Source organism: Gossypium hirsutum, chromosome A05 (assembly GCF_007990345.1).
Source record: "Gossypium hirsutum isolate 1008001.06 chromosome A05, Gossypium_hirsutum_v2.1, whole genome shotgun sequence".
Taxonomy (NCBI): domain Eukaryota; kingdom Viridiplantae; phylum Streptophyta; class Magnoliopsida; order Malvales; family Malvaceae; genus Gossypium; species Gossypium hirsutum.
The window spans coordinates 18,911,668-18,931,010 of NC_053428.1; the positions used below are offsets into that span (position 1 = coordinate 18,911,668).

General features: G+C 31.8%; 2 protein-coding genes across 4 annotated transcripts; both read left to right on the forward strand.

Moving 5' to 3' along the window:
• Window positions 1-2,466: 2,466 nt before the first annotated feature.
• LOC107957940 (cyclin-T1-3) lies at window positions 2,467-5,988 on the forward strand. Its single transcript, XM_016893569.2, has 7 exons — window positions 2,467-2,624; window positions 3,173-3,386; window positions 3,575-3,656; window positions 3,989-4,123; window positions 4,210-4,382; window positions 4,503-4,654; window positions 5,056-5,988. The coding sequence occupies exons 2-7, from the start codon at window positions 3,193-3,195 to the stop codon at window positions 5,754-5,756; spliced, it is 1,437 nt and encodes a 478-aa protein (XP_016749058.1). The 5' UTR covers window positions 2,467-2,624; window positions 3,173-3,192; the 3' UTR covers window positions 5,757-5,988.
• A 7,656-nt stretch (window positions 5,989-13,644) lies between these two features.
• On the forward strand, window positions 13,645-17,686 carry LOC107957939 (transcription factor bHLH110). 3 transcript variants are annotated; one of them, XM_016893567.2, is made up of 7 exons: window positions 13,648-14,351; window positions 14,672-15,365; window positions 15,923-16,057; window positions 16,143-16,208; window positions 16,429-16,494; window positions 17,012-17,071; window positions 17,197-17,686. In XM_016893567.2, exons 1-7 carry the CDS (start codon window positions 14,227-14,229, stop codon window positions 17,350-17,352), a joined length of 1,302 nt encoding a protein of 433 aa, XP_016749056.1. In that variant the 5' UTR covers window positions 13,648-14,226; the 3' UTR covers window positions 17,353-17,686. The 3 variants fall into 3 exon arrangements, with proteins under 3 accessions (XP_016749057.1, XP_016749056.1, XP_040969734.1); XM_041113800.1 differs by having other exon boundaries at window positions 13,652-13,800; XM_016893568.2 differs by lacking the exon at window positions 17,012-17,071 and having other exon boundaries at window positions 13,645-14,351.
• Window positions 17,687-19,343: the final 1,657 nt, after the last annotated feature.

A 19,343-nucleotide genomic window follows, 5' to 3' on the forward strand; every position in this document is an offset into this window, starting at 1 on the left:
AACTCCCCATTACAATTGGTTTTTAATCAAGAGTTAAAATATTTATCATTTTTGAATTTTTGTATGTGCGTATGTTCCAATTGCTCCACCACAACGCACAAATATGAATGAATCTTTACAGAAAGTTGAGAATACATATTAATTACAAGTTTCTTTATATTATTGAATGTTTTGAATGTATTCGAGATTTAATTATGATATGATTTGTAATTACAATTTTGATTTGATAGTTTTCCCGACATTAGGGGGAGAGAAATAATAACTTGTAATGAGTTAGGGGAAAAGTAATTTGAACCAGAAGTTTAATAAGGGTAAATACACATTGTACTTTTTTTTTCCTTAATCGAGGTTTTGTCCCATTGGGTTTTCTTGATAAAGTTTTTAATGAGGCAGCATATTATGCGTATTATAGATTGTGTACTCTTTTTCCTTCATTAAGTTTTTATCCCACATAGTTTTTCCTAATAAGGTTTCAATGAGGCACATTATCTACCAATGGACATCTAAAGGGGAGTGTTATAAATATCTTATTAAGTGGATGTCCATTATGATCAAGATAAAGTTTTGGTGTACTTTAAATTTAATAGTTATTAGAATTAGATATCTACTTTTTCTATACTTCTTATACATATAAATAAAGATTCTGATGAAATATTGTAATCACTCATTTTGATCAATAAATTTATATTCTCTATTATTTTTATATTTTCTTTGTTCTTTATTCTCTCTATCTCTCTTTATTTTATAATGAAGGCATGAATTTTAAAGCAACACCTCTTACTAAACAAGCTTGGAGGCCGCTTGAACAAAATAAATGAAAGGAATTTATTTTCACTCTTATTTTAATGCTTTGTCATCTTGAACTCTTTCACAGCATTTGAATAGGTTGAGTTGGATTCAGTCAAAATTTTAAGCTCATTTACTAGATTTGGGCTTGACCCAAAAAATAGGCTTAAAATGATAAAATGATAAAATGATAAAATTCGGTCCCAGCGCGATCATATTAATTTTTTAATACTAATTTTTAAATATAATACAAAAAAGATACTAAAAACATAAAAATAAATTGAAAATAATTTTTTTTAAAAATATACTTAAATAACAGTAAAATAGATGCAAGTTAATAAGCAAATGCATCTAAAAATAGTAACAAAATTAATAATAAAATAAAAGTTATACAATAATGACAAAATGGTAGCAACATAATAGTGAAATGAAAGCAAAATAGTAAAAAAATCAACAAGAAAATAATAATAAAACAGTAAAAAAAAGTAGTTTTTTTACATATTCTAGTCGGACAGGCCCGAGCAAAAAAAGTCTTACTCAAAGCCCAACCCATTTTCTAAACAAGTTTTTTTTAAGCATATTTTTCGAACTTATATTTTTATTTAAACTTTCTTATTTTTCGAGTGATCTGACTTATGAGCATGCTTAACTTTAAATATTCTCAAAGAGGAGGTGAGGTTTCCTTGTTAAAATTGGTTCTTGATGGAATGTTAAAAATGGAACCGTTCTCCATTTGTGAGCATTGATGAATCTCATCTCTTATTTTTCAGGTTTCCTCTCCCCCTCCCTTGGATCCTGATGTGTATTTGGTTAAATATTTCTTAGACAAAGACAGCAGGGAATGGTGCCATTACACGCTTTGGAAGAATGCTATCAAATAAGTCTTGATTCGATTTTTTTTTGGAGGATTCACTTATTTGACTTTATAAAAAAACGTCATCAATTCATAGTTCAATCCAAATTGGAAAAAAAAATATCAGTTTGTAACCTCAAAGCTCTCCTTGAAAATAAGTAATTTAATTTACGAATTTATTTTAATGCAATCACTTTTAACAAAATCTAATAAAAAATCATCAAAATTCATTGATCTCCAATCCCAATAGAATGATGAATAAGAGTTTTAGATCATATTCTTTTCTTTCGTTATTCAACTTGGGCCACTTTTTATTACGATTCAAATCAAATGAGTTTGGTGAATTTTAATTTTTCCCTTCTTCATATTTATTAATTATAATATTTTTTCGATTAGTTTGGGTAACTAAATAATCTTTCTACCAGACTGGATACACACTCCAATTCTCCTATGATCTACTCCTTCATCCTGAATGGTAGCTCTTTTTTTTTTTTTTACTTTTCGTAATTAGTTTCTTCTTGTCATAATATTTTAAGAGTAGAGAAAAATCAACTAAAAAATATGGATCACCCAACCACCGACTCCCTGATTATTAATTGTTAACTTAATAATTTTATTTAAAAAAATTAATTTTATTAATAAGATATATTGAAGAATTTGATGTTTTATGGGATGCACGCCATAGACTTAGGCGAGTAGAATTTAGAATCAGTATCTTAGATTAGATTCCAACTTAGGTACGAAATGCACGCGCTTGCAGAACACACTTCACGCGCATGCTTAGCTGCCAAGCTACGCTTTTAGTATTAAAGAAATTAAAGGAAAAAGACTTAAAAACCAGAGTCAACTCTGCTCAAATTATTTTGCCTGGAAACCCAAGAAACAGCAGAGTTTCAAGTTTCAAAGGCAACGGAAAATTAGGGTTTTACTGTTAACAGAAACCGTACCAAAATTCTTTATTTATTTTCTTTTCAATCTTCCTCAGGTGATTTCTCTTTTGGGGTTTTCCCCCTTTCTCTGTTTCTTTTTCTATTTTTCGTTTCTCCCAGATTGCTTTTATTGCTTATTGATATATATATATATATATATTTTTGTGTTTTGCGTCAATTTTTAATTATGTTTGTCTTGAATTAGGTAACAAACGTTTAAATTCTTGTTGTTTTAACCCAATTTAGAAAGTTCCTTCTCCGGCCGAGAATTTGAATTAGATTTGTTCATTATTCTTCCCCCCCCCCCAAAAAAAATTGAGCTACAATTCATTAAATGCTAGGATAATTCAGGTTGAGACTTTAATTTCCTTGAAGGGATTGTTTGATTTCTCTTTAGAACTAAAACCTTCTCTTTTAGTCAAAAGAACCCTTTTAAGTATCAGAGAAAATTTTTGTTTTTTAATTATGGTAACTCTATTGATGTATTATTTGCTATCATGGTATGCTGTTTTAATTTTACTTGGTTCTCTTGGTTTAACAGAGAGGTAAAATTTATGATAAGATCATTGTTTGTATTGACCTGCTTGTTTAACTTTTATTGTAGTTACGGCAAAACTGCTGCACATGGATTCAACATGTGCAGCTAGCATGTGTTTACCAGAGCAGTTGCATTCATCTATGCGCAAGTGGTACTTCAGCCAAGAAGAAATTGAGAACCATTCTCCAGCTAGGAAGGACGGAATCGACCTTGGAAGAGAGGAGCAGTTGCGGAAGTCGTATTGTTCTTTTCTTCAAGAGCTTGGAATGAAGCTTAAAGTGTAAGTGCAGGGGCTGCCTATTTTGAAGTTCTTTACTAACTTGATGAGATGCTAATTGCTTTTCAATATATCACCAAGTAGGTCCTTAGTTTTGTAGTTCTCAAGTTGTTTTGCATATTGCTTTTGAAGCAATAGCTTTCGTTAAGTGTTAACATTTTTTTAAGTGGTGATGAAAAATTTACTTGCAGGCCTCAGGTAGCAATAGCATGTGCAATGATGCTGTGTCACCGATTTTACATGCGCCAATCCCATGCAAAGAATGATTGGCAGGTAGATGCTTTAAATGTATTCCACTGCTTTAATGCGTACTTGCTGCTTTCTCATTCTAAATATGGAACCATGTATTAATGGACATGAGTGCTAATAGGGAAAATATGCAATGATTATGTACTTTTTCACGAGACCAGTTAGCTGCATTCTTTGGAAGCAGAAATCACTTAATTCATATAAGAAATGAAGGATTATACACATAATATCATCACATGCTATTTCTTATTTTTGGATATTTAGTAGTTTTCGTTCAAAGAGAAAGTGTATATTAAATTGTTCAAACCTAGCTGGCTTGGTTTTCTCTTTTCTGAACATATTGGTGAATTCTGCAGGCCATTGCAACTGTAAGCACATTTCTTGCATGCAAAATAGAGGAAACACCACGCTTGCTGCGGGATGTTATTGTTGTGGGCTATGAAATTATCTATAAACGGGATCCTTCTGCTCCAGGAAGAATCAGACAAAGAGTAATGTCGATTCCCTCACCTCAGCTGAACTATGTGCCTTCTCAATATCTTGCTTGCCTAATGTTTTTACCACATTTGGCATGCAGGAAGTTTATGATAAGCAGAAGGAATTGATCTTGACTGGGGAGAGGCTTTTGTTGGCAACGATTGCTTTCGATCTTGATGTCGAACTCCCTTACAAGCCCCTTGTTGCAGCTGTGAAGAGATTGGAAATTTTTCCGAACCTCTTAAAAGTGGCATGGAATTTCGTGAATGATTGGTGAGAACTTGCCAACGAGTTCATTTTAATCAAACTACTTATCTTTATACTATGTTGAATTATTTTGGGTCATTTCCTTGTGTCTTTATGATATTAACCTAACATGAATTGAATTAGCAGGCTTCGTACAACCATGTGCTTGCAATACAAACCCCATTACATTGCAGCTGGTTCCATGTGTCTTGCTGCTAAATTTCAAAAAGTTAAGCTTCCAATGGAGAAGGGAAAAGTATGGTGGTTGGAATTCGATATTTCACCTAAACAGTTACAAGGTTTGTACTACAGATATATTTCTATCTTTACATGTATCAGCTTTAATTCTTACTCATGGTCATTATATTTTTAATGAACAGGAATTATAGTTGATAATTAAAAGCCTGGCTGTGGTTCTTATATACTCTCTACAATATTTAAAAGTGGTACACATTGTTCATGGCAGAACTTTCTTTTTTAAATCACCCTCATTAACCTTACCCTGTTTTTTTCCTCTTATATAATAAATATAAATTATGGAAGCTTATTGGAACGTTTCTCGAACATTAAATGCATGGTTGTTCATAACCCTCTTTTTCTTTTTACCGAAATATATATATATGGGACGGTTATCTTTCATTGCCTTGATGTGTGCATAATTATTGCGGCTAAAAATAAGCTCTATCCCCAAAATTTTCAGAGGTCACTCAGCAGATGGTCAGGTTGTTAGAGCAAGACAAAAGACGAGCTTTATCGTCAAGACATGAGAGGGCTAGTCAATCTGCTTCTTTAGCTGGGAACACAATGACGCAATCATGCACTTCGAGTGCATCAGCTGGTACTCAGTCTGGTGCTGGAGCTGAGAGTAGTAAAGTTAGCAAATCAATGGACAACTGTGCCGGCCTAGATTGTGTGAAAGAAGTTTTCCCACATCAAAAAAGTGATGATGGCGCAAGTGGTGTTGTTGAGGATGGCAGTGGTACGGGTCAGCCAAGAACAGAGGAATCTGACCAGAACCAAAGTTTTAAGATTGTTTCATCTGTTGCCTGTGACAACAAGCAAGCAAGTGCAAAAGAAAGTTTACCAAGTCAAACCAGTGATAGTGGTGCAAGTACTGTTGTCGACAATGCTGAAGGTGATTGTGATGAGCTAAGAACAGAGGAATCTCATCATCTAAACCCAAGTATTAAGATTGTATCAGTTTGTAATACTTTTAGTAAGAGCGACGCCGACCGGATTCGAGAGATCTTTAAGAGGAGGAGATGTGATAGGGCTGCAAATTTGAAGCGAATGAAAGTTAGAGATGACGAGGTAGACAGTGAAGCCTGGATAGAGAGAGAACTGGAGATGGGAATAGAACTGGAATCTGCCGCTTCCCGGAAGCGAGGGAGGGTGCACTGAGGTTTTGAAGTTGGGAGAAGTAGTTCGTTGATACCCTCTATCCACATATCTTCTTTCTACTTTGCATCAAAGCGACCCTTCCATGGTTTCATTTATGGCATTTCAAGAAAGACTGAATTCTATTTCTCTCTTAGAACAACTATAATTATTGCCTTGTTGTAGACTGTATACAAGTGTAGAATAATTGTAACATTTTTTTTTTCAAGAGAAATTGTATTTGTATTTTAGATCATTGATGCAAGAATCACATCCATTCTTTTCTGTTGAATTGTAAATATATAGTTGACCTACCATTTATTAGAACAGATTCATTGTTATTCACTTTTAGCAACTAATTGATGAAATATACGAAGAAATTAATAGTGCAAAAAGGCTGACCTAGGTAAAGCCCTGATGTATGTATTGCTTCTTTCCTGTTGCTTCTTTTTTTTCCCCTTGAACACCAAAATCAGTGTACCAAAACATGAAGTCATTCTTTGGCTAATAATCTCAACTACCCTTCATTGATTACGTACGTGACGGTACCAAGGAGCAAGAAAGAACTAAATTTATGCCTTTCGCTTTTTGGCATAATTTCAACTTCATCTGAAAAGATCCCATTATTTTTGTGGACGTACATGCATACACATGTAAATATACGTATACCCTCAGAAAATGTAATGATTTAGGTTGATTGGATTGCTTTTTATTTCAAGATGATCGTTTCGTTAAAAGACGAACAAAAATGAAAAAGAAGAAGAAGAAAGAATTGATTTGCGTTTAATACAAGTCATTTGTAAAGAAGGATAAACCTTGCTTTTTCAAATATATTGACCAGAAAAGATTGTTTTTCTACAACTTTCTCTCTCTCATGGTCTTTTTCTTTTGTTACTGGTCTTTTGCGTCATTTATCTTTTGTCTGCTCAACTAGACTTGAGTTTCGAATATGTCGAATGTATTCGACATGAGTATAATTAGATTTCATATTTTAGTAATTTTACACGTGAATGCTTTAAGAAAAATGATGAATCGGATCAGTATAACTATATGTTGCATAACATATAGATGATTTTTATAATTGTATAAGCTTGAAAACTTGGTTCAAATTTGATCTGGTCAGAAGGAAGAAGCAGAGAAACATTTAAGCACTTAACTTTCCAAGTGTGGGGATGAAGATGAAGGTAGTGGAACCCTCCATTGCCGTGAAAAGCAAGCACATAAAGCTCTTAACCCACCAAATCAGCCATGTGGGTTATTTTTTTGCTTTCTTTCTTTCAACCAGTTCATCTACTTCTCCCATTATCTGGCCTTTTAATTTTACCCTGAAAAGAAAAATCTGTTGAAAGAAAAAGAATCTGGTCAAAACTGTCTTATATGTTCCATGTATTTGTGATCCTTGAAACAAAGCTCTTTTCTTTTTTATTTTCTTTTTCTAGATTATTTTAGGCATACCGCCTTTTTCCCTTAAAGAAAAAAATAGAGAACATGATCCATCAAGATTTCATATTGGAAAGATCAAAGGATAAAACTTTGATCAAAGTGGTCTGTTCTTAGATGGAAACTGAAAATATGCACAAAGCTAAAGTGTTTGAATCATTGGGCTGACTGGCATCAATATTTTAACAAAGAAGTGGATAATCTCCACCATTATTGTTGGAAGATACCAAAGCTACATAAAAAAAATCATTCTAAATAACCATAGGGAAATAAAGGGATCAACACAGAATAAGGAAATATATATACATATAAACATATATATGGGGCTAAGTGGGTGGGTGGGGGGGGGGGGGAGGGGGTGTGTGATAGAAAGCATATATTCTGCTATGACAATGGCTTTGTCTTCTTCTTATGACATACCTTTAAATCTTACAAAAACTTTAAACCCCCTTTGAAGGGCTTTCTGATTATTATTTTTTGACTAAAAAATACAAGTTGCAATATGTATAAATATACACAGCGAAAAAGCATAAGCAACAAATGATATTAAACAATTGAAATGGGAAAAGGGAAGGAAAAAATAAGGTTGCATAAAACATGTAATAATTGTTCAGAATTACTGTACTACCGTATAATATGCAAGGTATTTTAGTTTTTATTTTTGGAAATTAAATTTTATATTACAGATATACATTCTGGATTTGATTTATATCATACAATTATTGAGTTATCAAATTATCATACATCAACATCATCATCATCATCATAAACATAAATCATTAAAAATAATTCAGATAATCAAACTATCATCCATCCATCATCATAACAAAATAAAAATCATTTGGTATGATGGTAGATTATATATCAAGTAAAACAAATACTTCTATACTAATAAAGAATCATTTAGAATGATGTTAGCTATATGTCAAGAAACACCAAACATTTATTGGATACAATCTTCATTGGAATTAGTTCACATAAGTTGGGACAAGATAATAGTATTACATAAAATTAAGACAATAAATTGATAATCTTGGCAGTATTTTCTAATTTGACCTTTTTAATATTTTTTTCTTTTTAAATATAAACTTTGGAGACTGAATAATCTAATAATTTCCAAATTGCTCCACGGATTAAAAAAGAAGAAAAAAAATGGCATGTTGTAGCATTTAAAAATGTTTATATTCACAATCATGGCATTAGAATTAATATTTCCATCAATTTAGCCAATGTTATCTAAAAGTTTGGATAATTTTACATTATATATATATATATATTTGTAGGAAGTGGATGTTTGACCCTCGGCCGGTTGACTGCCTACGCCCATAAAAGCCAACATAGGGCTCTTGCTTTTTTCCCTCCCTAATGGACCCCTAAAAAGCGATTAATCATAGCCAAAAGGGCCCAAATAAGTTGTTTTATATGTGAAGAAATTATAATAAAAAAGTATTTGAATCATAAATTTAATTACAAATAATGCACCCACAAAAGATCACCAATATGTGGGTATCAAAGCCATCTGCTTTTTTAAATATTGACCACTATTTTTTGCTTAGTCTAAACCAGGTTTGAAGAGATTGAAAAGTGGGAAGGGGTAGCTGAAGTCATATACCATATCTGATCTTTTATGTTAAATCACATAAATAGTATTATTGTTTTTCAATTTCAAATTGCTAACCATAAGCTACCGACACCACTCCATTCATGCTTCTATCATTTAGTATCGTGAAGGTAACTCTAACATGCACGAATCATCACTTACACACAAAAAGAAAGAAAATAAAAATCCCCATGAATCTCTTCACTTAATTATTGTAAGTTGGAACCCTTTTGAATCACTTTGTTAAAAGGGTTTAGAGGAGGGGTAGTTGAATAGTTTATCGCTTTTCTTTCATCTTTGTTTGTTCTTTTGGAGTTGCGTTTTGTTCTCCGTTTATGGGAAAGATTTCTATATATAATATTTCCTCTTTTTATTCTCTCAATCATTTTTTTTTAAGAAAGGATAGTGAACAATAATAATATAAAAACATGACGTACAAACAAGAAATTAATCATTATAAATTAATGCATAAATGTCATTTTTACATAATAATCTTAAAAACAAAGGGAAGGGCAAATTGACAGTAACCATAACGCTAGAATAATTTAGAAACAAACTAAAGATGCATCAACTTAATCAAATAGTTGAAATTTACATCCTAACCTTGCCATCATCAAATCAATCTGATGACAAACACTAATCAATTTAAAAAAAAAACTGTCAAAAGCCCCAAGAGACCCATTTCGTTAGTGACGCACAAATGGTCAAGTCTCAGATGACCTATTCTCATCATCATCTCAAATCTATCATCATTATAATCTATTATGATAATGCCCAATTAAAAATTAAAAATAAAATCATATCCGCTTTCAAAAAAGATAGACTAGATAAAACAATAACTATAAAAAATATGGATAACCGCAAAATTGTGAACAAAATCGAGATAATGTGGATTGAAATTAAAAACAAAATAAAACTATGAAAAAAAAACGTTAAAGAGACTGCAGCCAACACCCAACAACCAAAACACCGCGGTGGCTAAAGCGAAAATTTAATTTGAAAATATTGAGGGGCTAATATATTTTTACAAGAGGAAAAGATAATTTATTCTTTCAATGATTAAAATTAAAATTATTGAAAGACTTATATATATATATATTAAAACTAGCCATAAGCTAAAATATGTATACATAACTCAAAGTAGTTCATAATTTATTGAGGGTAATTAAGAAATTATATTTTGAAATAGATGCATAGGATATTGGAAGTGAAATCTGATGCAGAAGCAGCTTTTGTGAAATGAAACTTGGAAGATAATGAAATTGGGAAATATGGAAAAGTTTACAACTCACAAGCAAAGGAAAGGGAAAGAAAAATACCATCTTTTTTTTCTTCTTCTTTTTTCTCTCTTTCAATAAAGATGAAAAGCTTTGAAGGAGAAGATGATGGGGAAAAAGGATTAAAAAATAAAGGAGGGGAGAGAGGGATTTGAACAAAAAGTATAGACAGAGAAACAAAGATTTATAAACAACAAATCATCAGGGGCGAAGTCGGAAAATTTTTTTAGGGGGGCCGGATGAAATTTTAATTTTTTATAGTTTATATTTTTATAATTTGTAAAGGATTAAATTGAATTTTTATAATTTTAGGAGGGCCAAAGTACAATTTTAACTTTACTAATTTAAAATTTTTTAAAAATTTCAACGGTTTAAAATGAAATTTTCCATTTTAGGGGGAGCTGGGGCCTATGCCAGCCTCCCTGGCTACGCCCCTGCAACTCAACAAGATGAGTAAAGAAAAAAAAAAGTGAGGCATCAGCAATGGCAAAGGCATTGGGCAATGCATGATGCCCATAGTGTGTGTCTGAGTCTCACAGAGAGGGACTCAGAGTCTTTCTCTCTCACTCCCATCAACTTTTGGAGTGATGTGAAATATTGTGGGGACTCTTCAAATATCGCTCTCTAAGGGAATGTCAATTTAATCTTATTTGATTCTTTATACATATGAACTTTATTAAGGAATGAGTCCTTTTTAAGTATTTTTTTAATAAATTTAATTAATATATTAAATGTAATCATTGATATTTTTATATTATCATTTTAAAAAATATTTATTAACTAAAATCGTGTATATATATATATATATAGAAAGTAAACAAAAGCACTAACAGTAACAGATTTTGTTTTCTTACTATATTAAAAAAATAATAAATATAAAAAAGAAATTCATATTAATTTTTGTCATTAAACATGTTCATAATTATATAAATTCTTTTAACTTATATTTAAAAAGTAATTAAGTATGCTAACAGTTTTGACTGTGCGGGAATTTGAATATCATTGACAATATAGGTCTTTGGTGGTGCGGGAGCATCGGATATCATCGACACTTTGATGCTTTAGTTGTATGGGAGACTCGATCACCACAAGACCTTGCCTAAGCCAGTAAGGGGCACGAAGGAGGGTGATAAAAAAAGTGTCTTGTTTCAGATAAGTTAATATCTATTAGTAGCAGTTTTATAAAAGATCGTAATTAAGCTCTTTAGGGGTAGTGGTCTGCTGCCCCTCAATGACCCCCCACACCGAGGGGTGAGTCCCTTACTCCCATGGGGGTAGGTATGATTGCCATGTATGGGTCATGGTGGCAAGTAGATCATCGGCCTTGGAAGTAGGGGAATGGTTACGCCGAAAGGTTAAGTTCATTCCCACAGTAATGTTGCCAATGACTCTAGAATTAAGTTTCCTATTTTGAATAAAGATATCTTGAGATGACTTAGGTAGAGCTTAAGTATTTGAGCTTGGGCTAGCCATGCCTCTTATATTTGGGGCGCATTGTGTGTCCCAAGTCTATTATTTTAAAGAATTTGTATAAATTATTAAAAGACATAAATCCAGTATAAGAATATGTGTTGTTTGTTAAAAATAGTCAATGAAATTTATTTTCAATTAATTAGTGACATAAATTCAATTAAAATCTTTATATATAATTGTAGGGAGATAATGATAATAAATTTGAATTAATGATGTTGAGAGAATGGTTATTATAAGTAATTGTATGTTTGTATATTGTGGGAGGGAGAAGGTAAAAGAAAGGGGATTGAGCTCTAAATTTTTGAACCACACCTCACAATAATCTTGACACAGATTATTGGCTTATCCAACAACACAAATCATTTAGCATTATATCAATTATTTGTTGAGTTCAAACTCCATCAAGAAACATGTCAGATGATAAATAAATAAATTAATTTTTATTTTATTTTATGATGATTTTTAATTTCGAATTTACATCATTTATATATGGTAAATCAATAAGTTTTATTTTTCAACATATTATTGCTTCATGAAGATGACACACCTATCACATTCCTCTTCATTTTCCGGTTTATCATCATAAATATTAAAATATAAGTTTTTATTTAACACATAAATATTCACATGCAACTTTGATTATGATTCATTTGTACATTTTAAAAATATAAAAATATCAATTTATTTTTATATTATGCAATATGTAAATATAAAATTGAATCAAATCAATATTTTAAATATAAAATTAGACAAAATTAAATTTACATATAAAAGAATTTTTGGGCATGGCTTAGATTTTATGATTTCAATTTTTTTTGGTAAACTAGCCAACAAAATTGAATTTTAAATACCGGTAGTTTAATTCAAATATAACAAAGAATACAGGCACAAAGAAAAAAAGGAATAGTATAGTGGGGGGAAGAGAAGAAATGAATGAAAACGGCAGCTTTTAAGAGGACAGTGCCATTATAAAGGAACGGAAGGGGATTGCCGATATTCCTTTTTCAATCTTTACATAAATTATCATAATAGAATTTTACCACCTTCTTTATCTTTTAATACCTATTTCATTTCCAATTAATTTTGTTTCAAATGGATTAAAATATGTTTTTCAAAAAGTAGTTGTGAGATAGAATAGAATATCTTTAAAATATTAAAAAGAAAATCTGTGTTTAAATATTTTTTTAAAGAATTATATTTAAATATATATTTAATTTTAACAAAGATTAAAAAATTAAATTGGAGTGAAATATATATTTAATTTTGAACAATTATATTTAAATATACAGGTGGTTGAAATTTTCAGAATTATAGAAGTGGACAGAAAATGCGGAGCGATAATGAATCTAATATGGATCTGTTTCTGTTCCATTCTATTACCATTTCTATATTTGATGTATCAATAATATTATTTATGAATGAGATGATTATATATTAAAATTTTCTCTATCTTTTTTTTTTACACAGATATATAATAGTTTACTACATCAATATCTCAATTGTGGAAAGGGGGAGGGGGAGGCCCCTCACACTTGGGAAATTCCTAGTGAGTCTTGTTAGTCTTCACTAAAATCATAGCTATAAATATAGTCTGATCTGATCATCTCTGTGTCACAAAGGACGACATCTCTATCTGAACAAGACCTCATTCAACCACACAAAAACCCATTAATGGCAGTGAAAAAAGGTGCAATCCCACCAGCATCGGGTAGGCCAAACTTCAAAAACATAATTTCATGTCTAAGATTCTAAACAAAAGAATTTTAAAAAAATATTACAGCCGACATATCATGTATATAGTTTATATTCTAACGATATAATAAAATATATTATTAAGTTCAGACAAAACTTATATATAAAGATTTTTTTTTCTTTTTAAATGTGACTGTACGAAGTAGTAAGGCAAGTTAAGTACTTTTTGAGATGACCAATCACAATACAAAGAGACACACACACAAAAAAAAAATTAAGTTAAGGTGTCCCAATCATGTCATCGATGAAAGAATTTAAAAGGATATATGATATATTCCAGTGGAAATGTTTGTCGAAAATTTTAATATTTTGGGACACTGTATTAATGCTGAATTTATAAATAGAAGATAACAATAGAAGCAATAGATATATATAAAGGGGCTTTGAACATGTGGAGATGAGAGGCAGCTAAGAGAGCATGGTGTTATCATTTCTCTCCTCAGACCTTTGCTGAAAGTCTTGGGATTGAAGGCAGGGATCTTAATCATGGCTTTGAGGAAGTATTAATCATCTGCCTGTAATTGCAGTGAGTGCAATAAAGCTTTATTTATATGTATATAAATAAAAGTGAGGGGGAGTGAGTTTCTTTTAAGCAAAATCTTGTATTGAGGGATAGCTGCAAAAAAAGTTTGGATGAAAAGAAGAATAAATAATTAAAGTCAAGAGAGAGGGTGGGGGATTGTTGAAGCTCCTCTCTTTCTCTCTCTTTCTTTATTTCTTTTAAAGATGGAAACTTGAAATAGTAAAGAGGAAAAAAAAAAAACTGAGAAAAGTTGCTTAGATAAAAGCAAAGGAGGTGGTGTGTGTATATGTGGGTGTCACCTGAAACTGTTTTCTTTGATTAGCGTGAGAGATTCCTGGAAACTATCTGTGTAGTAACTAAAATTTTAATTACTCAACCTTGGGATTTTCAAGCCCCTTTTCTTCTTTTGGCTCTCTTTTAATTATCATCATGGAGCCTGAAAATGCCCATCACCAACACCACCTTCAAGACCAGCTTCTTGGGTCTTCTTCTTTACCTATCTCACCTTGTTATGGAGTTTCAAGCACCCATTCTTGGACCCCAACTACTGCTTTGTAAGTTAAACCTTCTCTCTCTGGTTAAGCTTTCTACATATATGTTTGTCTCTTCATACTTCACAGGCCATTATGAATTTACTTTAACTCCGGAATCTATCGCCCTTTTTTCTTTTTTCTGATTTGATGTGCATCAATCACAATTATGTTGTTTTAAATTTTACTTATTTATCATTTGTTTGTTTTTTCAGGAGAATATTTTCTTTTTATTGCATTGTTTTTGGATTCCTAAAACTTGTCGGTTCACCAAGTACAGTGCATCAGATACTGCTCTCTCTCTCACTAATTGCTTCCCTTCCATTTTTTTTATTTTTGGGCAGGAACTCCAGTGAGTTCAATCCGAGTTGTAATGGGGATATCTTACATTCCAGGCTGAAAAATGACATGTTAGTATCACCTCAAAACAGTTCCATGATCCAAGACTGGACTAACAACGAAGGGAGCTTCACTACCCATTCTTGCCATGGCCTACACCTTCCTAAAATAAAGGACCAGCTTTCAGAATCTATCACTAGATTTACTGATATCCTAAGCGACAGTACCTCCAGCGTCATAGATTCTCACCACCTGCCTCCTCCAAACTACTTGAAAAATAATGAGCAAAGGGATTTGAGTGACCTCAGCCAGAAACTATTGCTCAAGACAATATCTTCTGGTTTCCCAATGTTTTCTACAGGACCGGAATTTTACTCAACTACCCAGAATTGTTCCATCCCTAGGAATAGCTTTCTACCTAGTAGAGGGAGTTTCAGCCAGATTTATCCTAGTATAAATATTTCGAGTTTGAACCAAGCTTCTTCTTCCCTCAATATCCCAAGCTCCTTCGACATGAATATGGAGGCCTTGGATCTCTTAAATCCAGCAAGGTTTAGCAGAAGCAGTAGATTTAGCTACCCTTCGGAAGATCATGATAATCTTGGTATATACAAAGAGATCAGCCCTTCTTTTGGTCTTCATCACCACCATAATTTGCAACAGTCAAGTCAGAGGCCAGTAGCTTATACCCCTAGTAAAGTAAGTGCTCTCTTTTCTTTCTTGTTGCAGCATTCATTTCTACCACAAACCATACCTCAAGTACAAAACATTATTGTTTTCTAACACTGCACTGTCATGGCTCTGATTTATATTTATGTATATATGTATGACACTGCATGTTATGTTACCTCCCCACCCTTCCATGCATTGAACTCAAAAATCAAATATAAGATCAACTAGTGCTAAGCATCTTATAATCCTATGTAAAAGTATAGTTGGAATCTCTATAATACTATCTAATACTCCATTAAATAACACAATAATGAGAAGAATATGAATAATTAGTGGAGCACTTTCTTAAATGATGCTAAGGTAAGAAAAGATTAGAAAGTTGAAAACCTTTATTCATAAGTAAGAATATTATCTTGTTCAAAACTATGCCCACTAAAAGAAAACATATATGGGCACCTTCAGCTTTAATCGTTGTAGTATGCATATATCTTTACCAGAACTTTATGGCTTTATTATTTTTTCTTTTTTAAAACTTCTTTTTTATGATCATTCAACTGATCTTTACTCTTTGCACTCCATGAAAGACATCACCCTTCCCCACTGAAATAACAGAGGCAAAGAGACCCAGCATTTTACCAGAAACAAAGCCAGCAGCACCGACAACAACTACAGCCAAGAAATCTCGTTTGGAGTCACGCGCTTCATGCCCTCCCTTTAAGGTGCCCTAAGGAACATTAAACTAGACCTGATTCTTAATTTCCACGTTTTACAACCTTGTATCATGTTTGGGTTTGCATCAAACAGGTTAGGAAAGAGAAACTGGGGGACAGAATTGCAGCTCTACAACAACTGGTAGCTCCTTTTGGCAAGGTAAAAGAGGAAAGAAACACAATAATAAACAACCACCAGTAGCTGCTATGCCGATAGAGAAAAGAAAAAGGAAAACAGAAGATTAATGAGAGAGATTAATTAATTTATTAGTAATAATCAGTCTTAGATTTAATTAATTAGTGGGTAATTGATGGAAAATGACGAGGTTACTTTTTTTTTTTTATTGCATGTGGTGGTGGTGGTGGGGAGGATACCGCAGACAGATACAGCGTCCGTACTAATGGAGGCTATTGGATACATCAAATTCCTTCAAAATCAAGTCGAGGTACTATATATATATATATATCAATATCACTTCTCAAACATTCTCCTTGATTTTTGCGATTCCTTACGTTATATATTCATTTTACTATTCCTATTCTCTGACATATCTTTAAAATATTATTTCCACCTCAATATGAGACCCATTGGAAACTGCCACTTATGGGGGCTACTGCAACCCCCAACTTGTTACCTTCTCTAGAAGTTAACCCTAAATTAATCAGGCAAAACTAGCTGCTAGCTAGGGTTCTTTATAGGGTTTTATTCTATGGGTATATAGAGTTCAATTTAAAACTCAATATTAGCCATTGTTGATTTCCCAAGAAGTTCTCAGCCTAGCTAGCTGGAGAGAAAGAGAGAGCTCAACATTGGCTTTCTTTGGAATGAGTTTAAGAAATCAAAGACTTAGTCATATCCCGTTAGAATCAATCTTGGTGTTTGGATTTTCCATGTAAACATGATCAGTTTACGTATGAATATGTGTGTATATACCGAATAATTACCGTATTTGTTTTCGACAGACACTGAGCGTTCCGTATATGAAGTTATCTCGCAATAAAACATCAAAATCCAGACAAGGGGTAAGGAAAAACATATCTACGGAGGCCAACGGAAACAATAACTTTGTCACGTCATTTTAAGGGACAATGGGTATTCAAATCATTTCAATTACTGTAACTTTTGAAAATTTTGTGCTGATGTTTAGGGTTCAACGATGGAGGACGAAAGTGAAGAAGATGAAGCAAGGCCGGATCTCAGAAGCCGAGGTCTATGTCTAGTTCCATTGTCGTGCATGTCTTACATGACTAGTGACAGCGGTGGGGGCGGCATTTGGCCGCCGCCCCCCAACTTCACCGGATGAAGTTAGAAAACAACTGCCGCTAGCTGGTTTGGAAGCGAGAAGAGATATTAAATCTTGGGATATATATATATACATATATATTATGATAAAAAAAAATACTGATTAGGTTTTAATCCCGTATGTTAGGAGGAATAATAAATGCTGCTAGCATTGGTTTCAATGGAACAAATTTGGTCATCTTGTTTAAATTACTATCTTACAAGACGGACCAAGCTTGATCCATTAACAACATTAATTCTTGTACTTTTTTTAAATTTAATTTATAGTTTGTACCCTTTAGAAGCTCTTCCTCCACATTGTGTTTTTATCAATAATTAATTTCAATACTTAATTAGTTTGTTTGCCTAACACACATTCCTTTAATATCTATAAGACTTAAAATTCATTTAAAATACTTTAAAAATAATAATTTAAAAACAACGTTTTATTTTATAAGAAAGAAAGTAAATATTGAAAAGGGAAATATTTTGCTGATTTTATCTTAATTTAATCAATATTATTACGAATATAACAAGAATATAAATTTGAATGTACGTAAATATATAATATAAAAGGGAGGATAAGTAATTTAAACATTGGATATAAAAAAAAAGGTAAATTTTCCAATGTTTCTTTCGTAGGCCACTTATTAGGTAAACTATATGGTATAAATTTTCTTACACTTTACGTTATAGGTATGAAAACCAATGTAATGGAATGATAAAAGGATTTGTGTTTAAGTTTTCAATTGATAATTTCTACCCTATTATTTATAAGAGAAAAAGATTGAGATGGTATTACGGATTAAAATCATATTAACTTAATTGAAGAAAATAAAATAATTATTTTTTAAAAATAAAAATTATATGTTAATATTAATAAGATTATATATGTATTTTATTTTATTTGAGAAAGCGATTTAAAAAAAAAAAACACTTATTATGTCTCATACAGTTTTTATCAATAACCATATGTTAACTTCTCTCTAGTTATTCTAAAAAGCTACCCAGTGTCCAATAATATTTAAAAATCTAAAAAAAGGGCAGCTAATTATTTTTAAAAAATAAAAAATTTCAATTAAATAAAAATTATTTTCTCATCCACCAAAACCAAAGAATAGGTGTTTATTAATTGGGCTGGGGTAGAGTGTATTGTACTTTGCCCGAAATGGGCCTAAAATTAAGTATTAAAATCAAAATCTGAACCCAATCCCAATTTTAGCTTTGGAAAAAAAGAAACAAAAGCAAACTTTGTAGACGGAACAAAATCAACCAGCTGGTAACATTTTCTTTCGCGCATATTCAACAATGTCAATGATCAATCTCATACACGTGTGTCTTTGCTTTATCTACACAATTTTTTTATTAAAAATAAACAGATGGGTGGGATGTGCAAAAGGAGATGAAGTTGGAAGAAAATACATGTTGAACCCTCCACCGCAACAGCTTCCATTTATATAATATTCGTTGGTGCAATTTAAGACAAACACACCTAAATGTTTTATTTTAAAACAAAATCCTCCATCAAGTAATTAGAATTTATATAGAATAACCCATCATACATATAATTTCAATCTCCATGCTTCCCATGTTTTTCCGACCACAGACAGAACAGCTCTATGTTTCAGATTTCATCAAATTCATTACTTAACTATTGCTAAATTTAATACTTGTGTAGTATTTGATTGGCATTACCTTTAGGGGAATGTAACTTTAACTATGTTTAAACCTGTTTTTCTTCCTGAAAAATATTATAAAATTAAAGATAAATAATTTTTTTATATGTCCTAGATTATTATATATTATAACTACTGTTGTTATATTTGAAATTTGAATAAGATTACATTAATTTTATTTTTGTTTTTCTAATAAAAATGAATTAAAATATACATGCGTCAACCAAGTCCGTTCGAATCTCAAAAATCCATTCTCCCTCTCCCTCTCCCTCTCCCTCTTGTATTATCGGTTTTTAATGAAAAATGGCAGATGATGTCGATTTTACCCTCCCGTCTT